The sequence below is a fragment of the Lemur catta genome, chromosome 2, assembly GCF_020740605.2.
Source record: "Lemur catta isolate mLemCat1 chromosome 2, mLemCat1.pri, whole genome shotgun sequence".
Lineage (NCBI taxonomy): Eukaryota > Metazoa > Chordata > Mammalia > Primates > Lemuridae > Lemur > Lemur catta.
In genome coordinates, this window is record NC_059129.1 from 108,414,544 (window position 1) to 108,432,376 (window position 17,833).

At 41.1% G+C, this 17,833-nt stretch overlaps 1 protein-coding gene across 1 annotated transcript in view; it reads left to right on the forward strand.

The window, feature by feature from the left end:
• Positions 1–3,195: 3,195 nt before the first annotated feature.
• The window catches only part of DCBLD1 (discoidin, CUB and LCCL domain containing 1), a 38,735-nt gene continuing 24,097 nt past the window's right edge, over positions 3,196–17,833 (forward strand). Inside the window, exon 1 of the mRNA XM_045542242.1 lies at positions 3,196–3,856. Coding sequence (XP_045398198.1) covers positions 3,196–3,856 — 661 coding nt within the window. The remainder of the gene's footprint in view (positions 3,857–17,833) is intronic.

Consider the following 17,833-nt stretch of genomic DNA (forward strand, 5'->3'; position numbering starts at 1 on the left):
TCTTTCCTCTCTCGCACTGCCTATATCCTAAGACTCCATATGTTTTGTGTTTCTACCCTTTATCTCTCAGACAGGTGCATGGTTTCATCCTGACCTGGGGATCTTGTAAAAATGAAGACTCTGCTTCAGAGGTTGGGGTGAGGGTGGGTTCAGCGGTCCTCATTTCTAGCAAGCTTTCAGGGAATGTGGATGCTACTGGTCCGGAAACCCCACTTTGAGCACAAATGGCCGAGGTCCCATCATCTCTAGTCTGGAGTGTCGTGACAAACTCCTAATCCAGTCTCCCTGCCTGCCTTTCCAACCCATTGCCCACCTGCAGCCAGTGTGACCTCTCTAAAATGCAAATCTGAACAAGTTTCTCCACTTTCCCTGCTTCCCATTGCTCCAGGAACCCTCAGATCCTGCTCCTGCCTCTCACTCTGCGTTTAGGCTCAAGTTCACTGAGGAAGTACGTTCAATCCTTATAAGCACCCTAGGATCTCTATGTTTGAGCTTTTTAAATAATTTCTTCTCCTTGTCTGACAAACATTATTTTCTTTCTCATTACTATCTTCACCCCTTTCAGGCTGTGCCAGGCTTTTAAAATCCAGGTTATATACCCTTTTTCTGTGATTCTGTAGCACCCTGAGCCTCTTCTATCATCATACTTATGAACCTATACAATTAATTTTGTCTATGTAATTAATTTTCTCAAATTTCTATTATTAGATGATACATGAATGAGAGAAGGTACCTGTATTTATTATCATTGTATCTTCATCACATTGTTTTGCATCTAGAAAATGTTTAAAACACACGTGTTGAATTGAATGGGAAATGGGAGAGCATTCAGGAAATGGACACTTACAAGCATTTCAATTTTATATTTTAGATAGTGTTCGTAGAGTAACAATCAGGGTTACTAAATGTTAAGGATAAAATTGATTAAGTCATCAAATCGAACCACAATCTATTTTGTATCTATCCAACCACTTTAGAGTCATACCAAATTTGCAGTTTTGTTTACCTTCTATCTTACCTAAGCAAGACAGAACACATATTTTATATACATAAAATAAGGCAGGTCCTGACCAGCTGTTATCTATTTTTACAAGAGAACTGGCAAATATGAGCATAACTTGCAGTAAGATATGCAAATTAAAGACTGAATGGCAAATGTGGGAGGCCCTTTCCTAGAGATGGTTCACATCTTATTATGAGCGATGTTTGTGCATAGAGCCCGCCAAGCATAATTTTTCTTAATGGAACTTGGTTCTGAGATTCCATGATGCATTGTTTAAAAAAATCAAAATGGAATCTTTTCAAGATTAAAACAGGTATATCAGCTTAATATAAGTCTATGTGGTTGAAGTATATTAATTCAATGAGGCTTATTTATTTCATTATATACAAAAATGTACTGTAGTCCCAGCTACTCAGGAGACTGAGGCAGGATGATTGCTGGAGGCTGTTGTGTGCTGTGGTTGTGCCTGTAAATAGCCACTGCACTCCAGCCTGGGCAACATAGCTAGGCTCAATATCTCTAAAAAATAAATAAATAAATACACACACACACACACACACACACACACACACACACACACATACAATCGTTAATCCGTTGTATTTTCACATTTTTCTTTTACTATGCTTTTCTTAACTAGGGATTTACTATTTCAAGGAAGGAATGGCTTGATGAAAGCAATAGTATCCAGCTGGTCTTTCTGTTGCTTCATTGTTACCAGGTCCTAAATCTCTCCCAGTATGTGGCTCAGGATTCTGGTGTAGAGTAGATAACTTCATTCCTATCAAGGTACTGACTGAGATGAAAAAGGTCACCCCAGGGAGCCCACCTGCCTCACCCTGTGAATTCCTCACTGGCAAACAATGCCCTTCATTGTCTTTGCCTCATTCATAGCTCACAGAGTCAGAACTGTTAGAGCAACTGCACAAACTCACTTGCTTAGAAAGAATGAAGAGAGGAGATAAGAAAAAGGGAAAGCCGGAATTAGAAAGTGATTAAATGTATCAAAGTATCTTTTTATGTTTTTGTGCACAAGAATATTCACTATTTTCATGGGTGTGAATTTACTTTCAATTAAAAAATGGTAACACCAAATTTATTAAGTGCCTCCTTTACATGCTAGAACTTTATATACATATTTATTTCGTCTCCGTGACAACCAGAAAAGTTAGGTATTCTCCCCAACAAAACTGGGGCCCAGAATCAGACTTGGATCCGCTTCATTTCTAAAGTCCAAGTTCTTTCCTCTAAGGTCTCCTGCCACGGAGAAAGCAAAGCCCCAAAGACAATCTCATTGACTTTTCAACAGCTTTCCTATCTAGTCAAAAAATAAAGACACAGGAAAAAAGGAATTCCATGTATGAAATGAGTCCGTTTGGGATATCCAAGATCACATGACGGGCCAATATTTGGCCTTGAAGGGGCTGTCGCTTCCTCTCCTCCTCCAATACCCGGCCCCCAACCCCCACCCCAGGCCACACTTCCAGGTGCAACACCCTCTGGGCCCTGCGCAATGGTGCCAAGGTTACGTACGGCAGCGCGCAGAGGAAGTGCAAGGGGACTGCGAGGGGGCCAGAAACGTCGGAGTGTCTTTAAAATACGTATATAATCTGTCCTCAGCCATTGCCACAGCCACTACCATTCCGCTTCTCAGTAATAGCCTTGAAATTCTCCATTCTCCCAACCTGCCCTCCCCCAAGCACTTTCACCACCCCTCACAGGATCAGGTTGTGTCCCCCCTCGTCTGAGCCTTCTGTGGCGGCTCCTAGCTCTGAGGACCAAGTTAGACACCCTTTAGCGCCGTTTAACTACGCCTTCCGGCCCTACTCCGTACACCAGTTTCTAGCTTCCATCTCTGGCCACGCACCCCCTGCTCCCGGGGTTTCATCCACCCTGGTCCTCTTCCTCCTTCGGCTTCCCCGCACATCTTGTCTGTTCTGTCTCCTGCCTTGGTCTCAGTGTAGATGCCACTTGGTGAAGTTTTCCTGGCAGATTCCGCCCACGCAGCCCCCTCACTCGCCATCTAATTAGATCTCTCTAGATGTGCTCCACTAGCATCCTTCATGTCACTGATTGCAATTTGCATTATATACTTGCCTGATTATTTTTGACGTCTGAAAGTGACACTCGGGTGTAGCACTGTGCCTGACATGCGCGCTGCCGAGCTAACTTTTGAATGAATGAGTGAATGAATGAATGGAGGTCTTACTTGCCATCCTATGACCAAAATATATCCCGTCCCCCAGTGTGGCTATAACTGGGATGCCCATCCCCGAGGGCTGACGAACCCGTGGAGGGGCGCAGTCTCCGCAGCGCCGTGGAGCGCTCAGCCCCTCTGGCTGGGGAGGATTCCCGCACCGCGCGGCAAGGGGCGGGTCTCACGGCTCAGTCTCCTGGCTCGTCGGTTCGCGAGCATTGGGACAGGTGGGGTGCAGGGGAAGGAGCGAACCGAGCAGGCAGCGCCAGACACCCAGAGAGGACCGCGGGCGGCGTCTGACTCGCCTCCGGCCTCACGGGCGATCACTGCCGGGAAGCGCGACTTCCTCCTCTGGGGGCCGGCGTGCGGGGCGGGGCGGGGCGGGGCGGGAGACGCCCCCGCCGGGCTGGGCCCAGGGCTGCCCCAATGGGATTCGGTGCGGGGCAGCGGCAGCGCCCCAGAGGAGGAGGCTGGGCCCGGGCAGCGGCGGCGCGGGGCCCGTCGAGGGGAGGCCGAGCCTGCGGAGCTGGCGCCCGGCGGGGCCATGGGGCCTGGCGCCCGCGGCTGCGGCGCGCTGGCGGGGGCCGCCGGGCCGGGCCTCCTGGCCCTGCTGCTCGCGGTGTCCGCCCCGCCCCGGCTGCGGGCGGAGGAGCCGGGTGAGTGGAGCGCGTCAGGCCGGCGGCGGGACCCGGGGCACCGTGGGGGGCCGGGCCGGGCCTGGAGGGACCGAGCGCGGGAGGAAGTCGGGCTCGCGGTCCGCACCCGCACAGTCCGGCTGCGCCCGGCGGCGGCTCGGGCTAAGATAAGTTACTGCATTCCAGGTCGCCCCCCCACCAAACGCCTGCCTTCCCCGCCAAAAGAAGGGAATCCACTTGGCGCCTCCCCACTTTCTCTCTTCGCCGTCCTCCAGCCCAGTTCACTTAGTCTCCAGACTTCTTGACTCTCTGCTGGCCCTGTAAGGAGTGACCTGGCTCCAGGGTCGCCTTAGGGGACACTCGTGTGCAGGGACAGTTCTCTCCAGCCCGGTTTTCACAAAGCCGCTCCGCAGCTGGGCGGCCCGGCCCTCCCCGCCGCCGCTCCTGCCCGCGCGGCTTGGAATCCGGCGTGTGCGTTTGTAGGCTGGTGCGGGAGGGTCGGGCGGTGTTGTCCCGGGGCTGGCCCCGGGCGCAGACCAGCGGACCGTGCCGCCGCCTCCTCACTAGTGCCTGGCTTGCGCGGGAGCTGGGATCGTGTGGCTTCTTGTGTATTTCAGCGAGTCAAGCCCTGACCAGGCTGCTTTTCCTCTGGACCTGGTCGTGGGCAAGGAACTGGTCCCAATTAACCCACAACCGAGTCCCCTGTCTGCCTATCCACCAGATTAAAGCAGGAAACTGTTTTACCAGCCCTGGGTGGCTCTACGTCGTTAATCCTCGTTAATTAGTTCTGTTTTTGATAGCAAGGGCCAGCTTTCTGCAGAGGTGTTTCAGTCGTCTCTTCCCTCTCCTCCCCTGCTTCTGCCCCTATATAGGGGAGGTTATTTAATGGCGGTGAGCCTATCCACAATACTTTGACAGCTCCCCCAGCCACCGAGTTTTTTGGTAAAACAAGAATCAAAACTAAAACAAATGCAGGCATTTTTTCACTGAACCGTGCAGCCGTTCCAGTCTGAAACGTGGATACTCAAGATGTAGGTAGAGGTAAATTTTACTTTTAAGTACCAATTTGTTTAAAAAAAAAAAAAAAACCACTAAAATTATTTTGTTTAGAGTCACTGTAGCACAATACTAGGCATATTATAAAATTATAATAAATACGTAAGATGGTATTCAATATGTAGGATTGTTATAATGGATGTTTTAAATATTTTAAAATATTTTTTTCTCAAGTCATTATTTGAAGATATATCTTTATTACTGTACATCTATGAATCAGCCTAACAGTATGTCCCTGTCCTAATCTGGCCAAAGCTGTCACCCATCTGTCCAAATGAAGCTTCAGAATTTATAAGTCATCCAGGTTGTTAAGTCGGCACTTTGTAGAGCAGTTCTCTGGGAGCAAGTGTAATTGCTTAGATTCCTACGGAGCTTCAAATCTGAGACTTTATTGCAGTTGACTGATGGAAGAGGATATTGTCATTTGAGTTTCCATGAAACATCCTATATATTTAGGATGTTAAGAGAACTAATAAAGGAGTAGTATTTAACTACACTCAAAAGGTAAGATAAGATTTGGGACGTTTATTGAAACTAATCTCCTGGGAACTCCAGTGCTGATGCCACTTGAGTAAAGAGGCATAATCAATGATTTTTAAAATATTTCTTCCATCTGTGATTTTCCCAACTAGTACTTGGTCACTCGTTTTTCAAGTTTTCATAAATTTAAGTATGCACACCCATTTTGGGTCTTGAGATATGCTACTGGCTCTGTAAATTGGATTATGGTCATAAGCAATATTAATATTTGTCCTCTGAAAGTTTAGAGGGTAAGGGGGCAGCCTTAGCATAATACTCTGTTTTCGGTGAGAAGAAAACACCATTTATTGCATTAAGCTTCATTGTTCTTTGAGTCAGCTTAGTCTGGTGCTTCTTGGTTCCCCAGGCTCTCCAACCTGTCTGATCACAATCTCTCTGGATGCTTTATAAAGCTGCAGCTCCCTATTTTTTTTTTTTTTTTTTTTTGAGACAGAGTCTCACTCTGTTGCCTGGGCTAGAGTGCAGTGGCGTCAGCCTAGCTCACAGCAACCTCAAACTCCTGGGCTCAAGCAATCCTCCTGCCTCAGCCTCCCAGAGTGCTAGGATTACAGGCGTGAGCCACCATGCCAGGCCTCCAGCTCCTTATTTTGAATCAATTTCCAGTGAGTGGGACCTGAGAATATGTACCTTTTAAAAGTTCCCCCAGATAAATCTCTTTCTAATCAGCTTTGAGATGGTGGGAGCCTTTTATAATGTTAGGGTTGTGATAAAGTGCTACCATCTGTGTTATAAGACAGTTTAATATTAGGCATTTATTCATTGTGTTTCAGGAAACAAATGTTATAATTTAACCTAAATGTTTATAAGCCCAATCAATAAAATTATTTATTTATTTTTTAATGGTCAGAGTCTGTTGACCCCGTGAAGCTCTACTGAATCCTTTGTAGGGCAGCTGCTTGTCTCTGTGGTGTTTTTGTTCAGTTACATTAAAAAAGTATCCACTCCTCCCAGGGTGCACAGCCAGCCCGGCTCCAGACACTAGAGCTTAGTGACCAGAATTTGGAATGGTTTCAGCTCCTTCTTAAGTCCTGTTCCTCTGGACCCCCTTAACTAAAGAGAGATATTTACATAGATTGTTTCACATGATTTTTGGCCTCAGATAATATGACATATAAGTTGATCATTAGTTTTGATTCAATTTATATAAATTCATAGACTTGGACTTAGTACAGCCTTATTACTTCGATATATCATAAGTTTGGTAGAATAAAATACTCTTATGCCATGAATTTCTGCAAATTAAAAATCCCTTCATGTCTCTTCACCAAAAGATTTGCAAATGAGTGTTAATTAAAATTTCCTCCTTATAATTTAAGTATTAGTGAAGAATAAAAATGAGCACTTGATCTCTGAGGAAACTTCTAAGTGTAGGTTTCAATTTTGGATACTCAAAATTTCATTTAAAACCCCCAGCCCAACTCTTAATTTGTTACTATTAGAAAGTCTGCTCTTAACTCCTCTGTCATTTATATTTGGTTAGACATGGGCTCAGCTGATATCTGATGTTTCAGGTGAATGACTTTTTAAAAAGTAAGCACAAGTTTATTCTGTCACCTTCTGTACCGGTGCGTGCACTTGCCCCAGACTTTCCCTCGTCTCACCTGGCTGGGGTAAGACTGGGTTTCTGCCAGCTCTGCAGACTGTAAGTTCCTGAGGGCAGAGACTGGGACTGTAGTGTCTGACAAAGGTGCTTATTGGTTTTTGAGTTGAACTGAACAATCTCTTTGTGTTTAAGAGATATTTTCAAATTATTTCCTAGTTAGTGGAAACTAAGTAATAAAGAGCCTACTGAAGTTCTTTATCAAGGTACATGTACTGCTTCCACTAATTTTGTTTATTAAGCCTAGCTCTGTTGGCATGCATTTTTCTGTGTGTAAGGATGCCTTTTAAATGAAAATACAGCAGAAAGGAACATGCCAGCAGGATAATATGTACAGTATATCTTTTGGCCCTAGTAGGTGTGATTCATATGTAACACTGAGAGACATCAAGTTATATCATATATTTCAGAATAGAAAGAAGTTATTCAAAGGATTCATTACATAAATCAAAGGATGTTATTAAAGCAGGATTTCAACTCTGAATAATGTCCCAAGCTGTTTTTTATTAACTTTTCATGTCATAATTTGAACTCTTTAACCTTGTGGTCCTGAAACAGACTTGAAAATCATATTAAAAAAAACCACAACTTGGATATAAGACACCCAACATTTATGAGGAATTGTATTTTTAAGATGCACGGGGAAGTTAAATTAATTGCAGCATTTAGCAAAGGTTTTAGTCATGTTAAGGCAGGAGGTGGGGGTGAAGGGTGAGGGGGAGGCTTGTTCAGGGAAATATATCCTATAGAGTTTTGGACTTACTTTCATGTGTGTCCTAGAGCGTTAAGTCAACTCTATACATATTAGAGCAGTTGATTTTCTTTATTAAGAAGATAATGCATATAACCTATTTGGTGTTGTGCTCAGCACATAGTAAGAGCTCAATAAATGTTAGCTATCTTACTATTCATTACTATTAATTTGACAAATATTGAGGCCTGTTGTTCTGCCTCCCTCACTGCCCCTCTGCCCTCTTTCCCTGCCATGCTCCCTCATACTCACACCTCTCCAGCCATTCTGGTTTTCTTGCTGTTTCTCTAATGCGGCAGGCACCCTTCTACCTCAGAACCTTTGCATGTGCTGTTCCCTCTTCCTGGAACAGTCTGGTCCCAATTATCCATATGGCTCGCTCCTCCTCCAGTATTTGTTCAGATGCTGCCTTCTCAGGGAGAACTTTCCTGACTACCTGGATGGAACACTCTCTTCATTCCTAGAACTCCATGTTCCCCTTCCAGCTTTCTGTTTTCTCTAGAGCACTCATGCTCTTCCAATAGACTGTATAATTTACACTTTTATTTAATTTGTCTGTCTTTCCTGTACTAGAACATAAGGCCCCTAGGCGTTTTGTGCCTTGAACAGTGTGGCCAGCACGTGCTGGGTGCCCAGTGAAGGTGGGGTGAGAAGACAGTGGAAACACAAGTCCTGCCCTGTTGTTAAAGACTCAATACTGTCTCTAGTTAAGAAATCAAAACCTGGACACAGTGAAGTAATGAGATTGTATGTGTAATCCAACTGTTGTTTATAAGTAAAAGTCTGAAAGTGTGGATTTAAAATAGAGAATCTCATTCTGGTATATTAGAAGTCTAGCATTTAGCATGAAAGGAAAAATATTGCCAAAATTTCAGGTTTTTTTGCATCAGACTGTGGAATAATTTTGCCGTTTTGCAACTGAGGAGTCATGTTTATGTCATCTTCCAGATGTTCATTCTCTGCTTGTATATTAAAAAAAAAAGTTGTTTGTCTTGTGGGGTGGGTGAGACAATTGGTGGGAAGAAAACCCATATGGTGACTTCTAACCCTATGTGGAAATAAAGTTGTGAGTCCTGGTATGCTGAATCCAGAACTGTCAAACTTGCCTTTCAGTGGGAGTTGAAGAGGAGATGTTTCTAGGGGTTGGGGTGGGATTGGGGGATTCTCTAAGATCCATGAGAGCAGGGATGAGACTGACCCTCTCTTTTTCAGCACCAGCATATGGTTCAGTGCCTGGTAGATAACAAGCTCCAGATAACCTATTTCCTGAGTCAGTGCCTGAATGCTGTGGTTAAGGTTTGAACGAATGAGGTGAATGGTCATATTCACTAAGTCGTTTTAAACAGGAGCTGTATATATGACTATTGTGAAGCCTTAGGAAACTGTGCATGTTTTCAAGAAAATAACTAACTTCAACTCTGAAAAGGGTTGGAAATCTCTAGACCCCTTTACAGGCAGCAGCAGAAGCTGCTGCGAGTGAGAATAGAGAGGCAGGTAATGTACCAATTTGGACCCGGTGAGTCAGTGGTCCCCTACGATCTGCTGATGCTTATACATTTAGGGCAGAAGGGGCTTATTTCACCTTGAAGATCATTTTGCGACAATGTTTAGATGCTTGTGACATTAGCGCTGTGTTAAGCCATATTGCCATATATGCCTATACTGTCTACTGCCATTTCTACTTAGTTTATTAATCTAGTTTTTATGAACTATCTCCTTAGGAGCAATATACCGTGTGCCCAGATACCCGATATTTGCAGAAATGCTTTGTGTCTTGTATTTGCTTACATATGGTAATATTAGGTTAGGTGAGGTTTTTTTGTTAGGAAAAGCTGCAAAGAATATCCTTGAAACAAGGTAACAGCTAAGTGATTCTAGGTTACCTCCATCCCCCTGTTTTTAAATAAAGCTAACCCTATAACTTATTTTTTTTAAAAAAAGAAAGAGTACATTTCTCTTAGGTCAGGGCTTTCTTTCCTGACTACTTTCTCAAAGATCTTCCCTAATGCTTACAACAGAAACAGAACAGTTGTGGAACAAACAGGGTATCAATAAATAATGTTGTACTAACATATCATAATCCTGCAAGAAAAATGTTACACATAGAACCACTAAGGACATGTTTTGGTTTTATATATTTTTTATATCAATACACACACATATATACCCCAGCAAATACATGTGCACACACACACTTATATACAATCTGTCTACTATTTGTATTAAACATTAAATAAGGCCAGGCGTAGTGGCTCATGCCTGTAATCCTAGCACTCTGGGAGGCCAAAGTGGGAGGATCATTTGAGCTCAGGAGTTCAAGACCAGCCTGAGCAAGAGTGAGACACTATCTCTACTAAAAATAGAAAAAATTAGCCAGGTGTGGTGGCACATGCCTGTAGTTCCAGCTACGTGGGAGGCTGAGGCAGTAGGATCGCTTGAGCCCAGGAGTTCGAGGTTGCTGTGAGCTAGGCTGACGCCATGGCACTCTAGCCCGGGCAACAGAGCGAGACTCTGTCTCAATAAATAAACAAACAGACATTACATAGACATAAAATTATATTTACAAAGTACAAATAAATATATAAAGAACAATAATAAAACTAATACTTGGGTACTCCCTCTATTACCTAGTCTGTGTACATGCTTTTATATTCTACTTTTTTTAACTTACATTTTATTTATTAACAGTTTTTTTATCACATTATTTGGAAAGACTTGTGTTTATATTTATTTGTAGCATTCACCTTCAAGTAAACCAAGAACTTATCTCTAAGTCATTTATCACTACTGACGAACACCCAGTGAGAAAGTGGAATTTTTGTCTTTGCCAAAATTATATCAACTGTGAGTCTTGTCAAGATTTTCGTTTTTTGTATTATTCAAATGACTTTTCCTTGGTTATGAATGCAGAAGTAATTTGCTTGTTCATACTTTATTTGAGAAAAGTACTTAAGTTTAAATGTACTAAGTATCAAAATGATATTTCTTACTCTTCTTAGGTAAGATTCTGAATTTATATTGAAGGTGTCAGGCATGTCCATTATTAAATTATTTGGAGTTTATCTTTACTGAAAACCACATTTGCTTTTATATTCAGCATTTTCAAACTCAAATTGTACCCCTATTGTAGCCTTTTTACTCAATGTTCGACATATTTACATTTTACTGCAAGATAAAAGAGCAGTCTTTGTTTTTTGTCATCACAAAATGAAAATCCTTATATGGCTCCATTTTTACCTTTGAATGTGTATAGTGGATGTGTCTAAAGGTTGTGTGCAAATGATTTTTGTGAAGCACTCTATTCCTGAAAAAATGGAAAAGAAACAAAACTTTATGTCACTATTATTTCTGACAAAGGAAAAGGATATTAAATTTTGAAGTCGGTTAAATTTGAATTGCCAGTGCAACAGATTTCCTACAGGGAAAATGGGTAAACATCTCTGTGTTTGTCGCCTAATTTGTAAATGGCTGAGTGGATTTAATTCAGCCTTTTTATTGCTTTGCACAAAAGCAAGTTCACATCAGATTGAAATGTGGTTGATTTCAGCCTGAAAAAACGAAAACTGTGGAGACTTAATAGCCCATGGGACCACTGAAACATGAGATCTGTATGTTGAATTGCTTCCACTCTGAGGACTTTAGAATGGAGGCTGCTTATTTTGAGAATAACACTAACCAAGATTTGCCTTTTTATTTTTTGGTCCCTGGAAAGATCCTGCTTTACCTGCTGTTGCTGCTGCGAGCTCAGAAGGGTCTAAAAATCTTTTGAGACTTCAAAATCTATTAAGGCCGGGTGGGGTGGCTCATGTCTATAATCCTAGCACTCTGGGAGGCCCAGGCGGAAGGATCCCTTGAGTTCAAAATCTATTAATAGACTAAAAGTTTATTAAAGACTTAATGGCATTTTCCCCCTAAATATTTCATTTGGATCTCTAAATATTTTATTGCATAACCACAATGCCATGAGAACACCTAAGAATACTGGTAGTAATTCTTTAATATCGTCTAATACTCAAGTCATATTCAGATTTGCCCAGTTATCCTAAATGTGCCTTTTTACTGTTGATTTGTACAAACAAGGATCCAAACAAGGTCTACAAGTTACAGTTAGTTGTACCCACATACCTTTTCCTTCAAGGAAACCAGGTTCAGTTGTCCTGTGATGTAGCTCACATCCTAAATTGTACCGACTGCTTCTGAATGGTGTGTCTTCTACTTGGTGTACTGTCCCCTGTGTTTCTGTATAAACCTGAAGTTTGGCTTAAAGACTTTTTTAGATTCAGGCTAAGTGTTTTTGGTAAGAGTACTCAAAGGTGCTATGTACTTCTAATTGTATCACAACAGGATGCATATAGTATTATTAATGGTATTGTTATTATAGTTCTGCTTTTAGTAATGCTAAGAACGATCAGTGACTTTAGGAAGTGACAGCTTGACCCCTTCATTATAAAATTTCCTTTTCCTCTTATGACCTGCAAGTTATCTGTGGAATGATATTCTCTGACTCAGCAACACTACTTGCCCATCAACATTTCACTCAGTGGTTTAAGCATCCAATAGCTGTTGCTTGTCCTGTCATATTTTTCATGTACATAAATTTTTAAGCCCCTATCTTCATATGTGTTTTGATTTATCGTGTTTTTTGCCTATAATTTAATCCCAACAATTCTGAGAGCTAGTGAGGGAACTGAGATTGGGAGAAATTGAATCATTTACCCCAGGCACATTAACTTTGTATCTCCAAAATGGGACATATGACCAGGCCCTATAAATCTGAATACCTTAAGATGGTTTCCTGCCCTTCATCTTCACAGAAACCCATTATATGCTCATGTCTAGGGGAGAACAAGTTAGAGAAGTCTTGGAGGAACACAGTTTCAGGGGATCACTTATGCAATTTAGTTTTAAATTAATAGTCTTTGGTTTCTCTGACATGTGATCACATTTACCATGGAAATATTAGGCTTTTTAAAATCCCAATTAGTAGCTAACCATTTGCTTTTATAGCATTGTGACAAATTCAGCCATATGGAATTAAGAATGTGCAAAATAAGCACAATTTTCAGGACAGTGGAACATGATATAAGTTTTATAAGATTATTTTTTTCTCTCAACTCTTGTGTTTCATACCTTATCAGATGTATGATAAGATGCCATCTCTCTCTCCACTGAGATTTGCTATTTTCTGGTCATTCATAAACATTGATTGCTTATTACTTACATAAGGTGCATACATTTATGCTTGCCCAAACTTCCTCATCCTATTTCTTTGTGTATTTTCCATAGTATGCTCAAGTAATTTCTAAATTGATACTTTTGTCCAGGTGTCAGAAATGTTACTTTGGCTTAAATATAGATCCTAGAACTTATTATTGCCTGTCCTGGGCTTAGGAATGAAATCTGGAGTGAAAATATGTATCAGAGTATTGAAAATATAGATGTATGAAATAGATATTAAGACAAAACCATACAAAACTGATATCTCAACGATTTTTCACTTTTAGAAAGATTCACTGCAAGATCCCTCTTAATGATGAGGGCTCTTTTAGTCCCTTGCTACTCAGAATATATTTTACAGGAACCAGCAGAATAGTCATTCCCAAGAGCTTTTTGGAAATTGCAGACTTTCCAGGCCCTGCATTTTGACAAGATCCCAGGTGATTGATTTTTACACTGAAGTTTGAGAAGCAGCACTTTAATCCACTGAAACTTTCATTTATAGAGCATCTTTGAGGAGGCGCATCTGTGCTAAGCAAAGTAAACAACCTCTGTTGGAGGTAAAATAGTTGCCTCTCATTAGACTATTCCCTACACAGTCTACTAAAGAGTACTTAAATAATTAAAAAGAGAAGGTGATAGAATTTCTCATATCATAATTTTTATAAGAAACCCTGAATTAAACATGACTATTTTCCTCATCTCATGTTAATTTTGAGACAAAAAAGAGTATGACTGCAAATAACTAACTGTAATGTGGGTTTTAATATCAGTTGTGCTGCTCAGCAGTAATGTGACATTGGGCAATATCTTAAATCCCATTGCCTCAGTTTCCCTACCTCTAAGGTGGGTGACTTAGGCAATGGTGGCCTTAGAGCACAGTGATCAGTTCCATGGTTTTGGAGTCAGATAGGTTCGGACAGGGCCAGATCCCAGCCCAGCCACGTGGGCTGAGTTACTCAGCATCACACGTAGAGTAGAGATAATAGGGGGGACATGGTGCAGAGAGGGTATTGTGGGCTTCAACTGTGTTGGGTAGGAAATGTCCTGTCTTATCATCCAGGGGATATACACTTTGATATTTGAGATATTACTCTTTATATATGTCTATCTATGTATATATGTGTGTCTGTATGTGAAATATTTGATAATCAATTTTTAAATAAAACTATCTGGGAGGCCAAGGTGGGTGGATTGTTTGAGCTCAGAAGTTTGAGACCAGCCTGAGCAAGAGTGAGACCCCATCTCTACTAAAAATAGAAAGAAATTATATGGGCAACTAAAAATATATATAGAAAAAATTAGCCGGGCATGGTGGCGCGTGCTTGTAGTCCCAGCTACTCAGGAGGCTGAGGCAGGAGGATCTCTTGAGCCCAGGAGTTTGAGGTTGCTGTGAGCTAGGCTGACACCACGGCACTCTAGCCTGGGCAACAAAGTGCAATTCTGTCTCAAAAAAAAAAAAAAAAATTTTTAAATAAAACTGTCATTCTCATCTATCAGATCTGATTGTCATGCATATTAAATAAGGTAATGTAAAGTCCTTAGAATACTGTATCTGTTTCCTGTTACAATAAATGCTTGGTATATGCTAATTATTAGTAAGGGCCCTTTCACAGTTAATTTTATAACTATTTTCTTGTTCCAATAATTTTTTGACTCCTTAATTTTTTGAAACTTTATCTGTGAAAGTGAAAACGCATGTGTGTGCAAAGGAGAAATGTGTACAGATTTAATTTCTAAAACTTAGATTAACTTTGTACCTGGTAATAATGGATTTTCTGGACACCAGAGAGAAAAGTCAATATCAATATTTTACTTTATCTGAACATAGACAGTATGCATATCAAACATGAAACCAAGGTTAGAAAAGATAGGCACATTCTAGAAACAGGAAAGATTTCTCGATTTCTCGATTTATGTTTAATTTAAGCAATGGCAGCTTGGACATTACATCAGCATCCTGGCATTACTAGTAAAGGTCAGCAACCACTTTTCTCCAGCTTCCTTATCCTGAGCATCTATTCAACAGAGATAACACAGTTGTCTTAGACTTGTTTTGCTGTACAAGCAAGTTTTTTTTCCTGAAGTTTTCTTCTGTGAAATAAGAAACTTCTCTTAACCAGTGTGTCCAATTTGTTGTCAGTGCTCCCAAAACACGTGTAACTTAACAGCAGTGGGAAGAGTCTTGCATTTGAATGCCAGAGTCACATAGTATGATTTCAGTGTCATTTTTAGAACTGTAAAGTCCAAAGTCCACCTCTCCCCACCAGATCTTTAATCCCACAAGTCCCGTCATGAGATCTCCCTGTGTGTCCTACTTGTGAGCACCTAGCCCAGGAATTCACCTGTCTGCCCCACAGAACGCTACTCCCAGGAGATGCTCAGTGAGGAAAGAGTTCTCTGGGAAATGCTGCAAACTGCCCCCTCCATTGGCTTCGCTGTGCACTGTAAGGGCTTTGGATACCCTGTGGTGAAGGGAAAGGTGGGACTCTGCAGGCTTATTTACCTTGCAGCTCTTTTGGGGGGATAAGGGTGTAAGCTCCTTGTTGTAAACCTCCCAGAGACTAGTAGCACAGTGCCCACTTCGGGAGATGCTGACCTGGCAGTATGTGGACATCAGATAAGTACTGGGAAACGCATTCTAATTAGACTTTCTCAGCAATTTAAAGCATTTAACACACACAGCCTCATTCATCTTTACCACACCCAGTTATGGAGGGTAATTTTAAAGATGAGGAAAATTGATACACACAAAATGGGTGATTTCTTAAGATCATATAGCCAACGAGTGATAGAATTTGGGCAAAGTCAGCTAATTCGAAGCAATATTCTTAATACCTTAATATACTTTACAATTTCATATTGATACTTAACAAAAATAATAGCAATTAAAATATACTGAATTTGCACTATCTGGTTGTCTCCGTGCTTGATACTTTAATGCTCGTGATAATCCTGTGAGTTGGGTACTGTCACTGTCTCTGTATTACAGATGATGAAATTGAAGCTTGGAGAGGTAAAGGGACTCACCCAAGGCCACACAGCCAGTACTGGGCAGGGCTGTGCTGGAACCCAGGGTTGTAATCATTGTGCTCTGTCACCTCCCAAGCATAGGGGAATAACTTATGAAGTTAAAAAATCATAGGTGTGCCAGCTTTCCTGCTCCCCCCCACAACACTTTCAATGAGCTTTAACTTTTCAGTAGAAATCACAAGACTAAATAGTGAGCAAGAATTACAGAGTTTTCACTGATTTTACTTATGACACATTAAAGAATACCATTGGCTAGGTTTTGAGATTTTTTTTCCTTTGGGTACAAATTATGAAGCTTTTAAATATCTTATGTAGAAATTGATATCTTTGGACACTGAAGGGAGTAATCTCATGTAGGGCATCAGGACCTCTTGAAATGAGTTGTTTCATTTTCATAGATTCAAACTAATATTATTTTATTCATTTTTTTCTCTTCCCCATGTGATCTGCAGGAACAAACTGATTTATTTTAAGTGATACTTTTAGCTGATAGGAATATTGAAAGTTTCCATGGAGAGAATGTCTTTCATCTGCTGAAACAAAAGTATTATCCTCCTGATTAGATCATTAGTTATATCATTGGCATGTATTTTATATGAGGTAAGAATTAGGTTGAAAGAGATTATCAAACAATTTTATAGAACTTGGTCATGTGTTTCTGGTCTGTAGCTGTTACTTTTTTCAGTATAGTATTACTATCCATTTTCCTTTCAAGAAAACTAAAGATTTTGAGTAATCATTCTGTTTTATCATCACAACTTCTGTTTTACCTTTTTTTATTCCACATAGTCACCTAGGCCCTTTTGCCCATGTTTTTCCATTCCTCCTGGCAACACTCAAAGTAAAAAGCTAAGCACAACTGAAGCAGGGTAAAGTTTCTAAGAATATAGCTGAAAATGGAATTAGTGGTACTTTGGGAAATCCATTCCCCTTACCATCAGACAAAGAGCTCTGTAATAATTGCAAGCTCTCCTTTGTGGTTGAAAAGATTGTAGTCATCAAGTACTCACTTGATCTTAGACATGGGAAGAAATTTTCTCACACCCACACATAGGTGATCCTGTATGTGCTGAGATCTGTTGTAACTTGAATATTAGAAGAGCAAGGATACAACCCTAATGAAATCATATTTCTAGAAATGGTTTCAGTCTTATGATATTTTAGAGCACTCTTTCCCAAATTGCAGGTTGGCATCCATTAGTAAGTAATGAAATCAATTCAATCACCGCAACTATTTAATAGCATGCTTTAAATAACAATACGAAATTGAATAGGATAGGCTGGACGCGGTGGCTCACGCCTGTAATCCTAGCACTCTGGGAGGCCAAGGCGGGTGGATCACTCGAGGTCAGGAGTTCGAGACCAGCCTGAGCAAGAGTGAGACCCCGTCTCTACTAAAAATAGAAAGAAATTATCTGGACAACTAAAAATATATATAGAAAAAATTAGCCAGGCATGGTGGCATGCGCCTGTAGTCCCAGTTACTTGGGAGGCTGAGGCAGTAGGATCGCTTAAGCCCAGGAGTTTGAGGTTGCTGTGAGCTAGGCTGATGCCACGGCACTCACTCCAACCCGGGCAACAGAGTGAGACTCTGTCTCAAAAAAAAAAAAAAAAAAGAAATTGAATAGAATAGAAAATATCACAGTGCATTACCTATAATAAAACAATTGTATCATTAAGCTTTCATTTGTGATATATGCGTGTGTATGCATATGTGCTTACTTGGGATATGATGAAAAATCTGCATTCTAACTGTGGGTCATAATCAAAAAAGCTTGATCCTTCTGTCTTACTGTAGGGA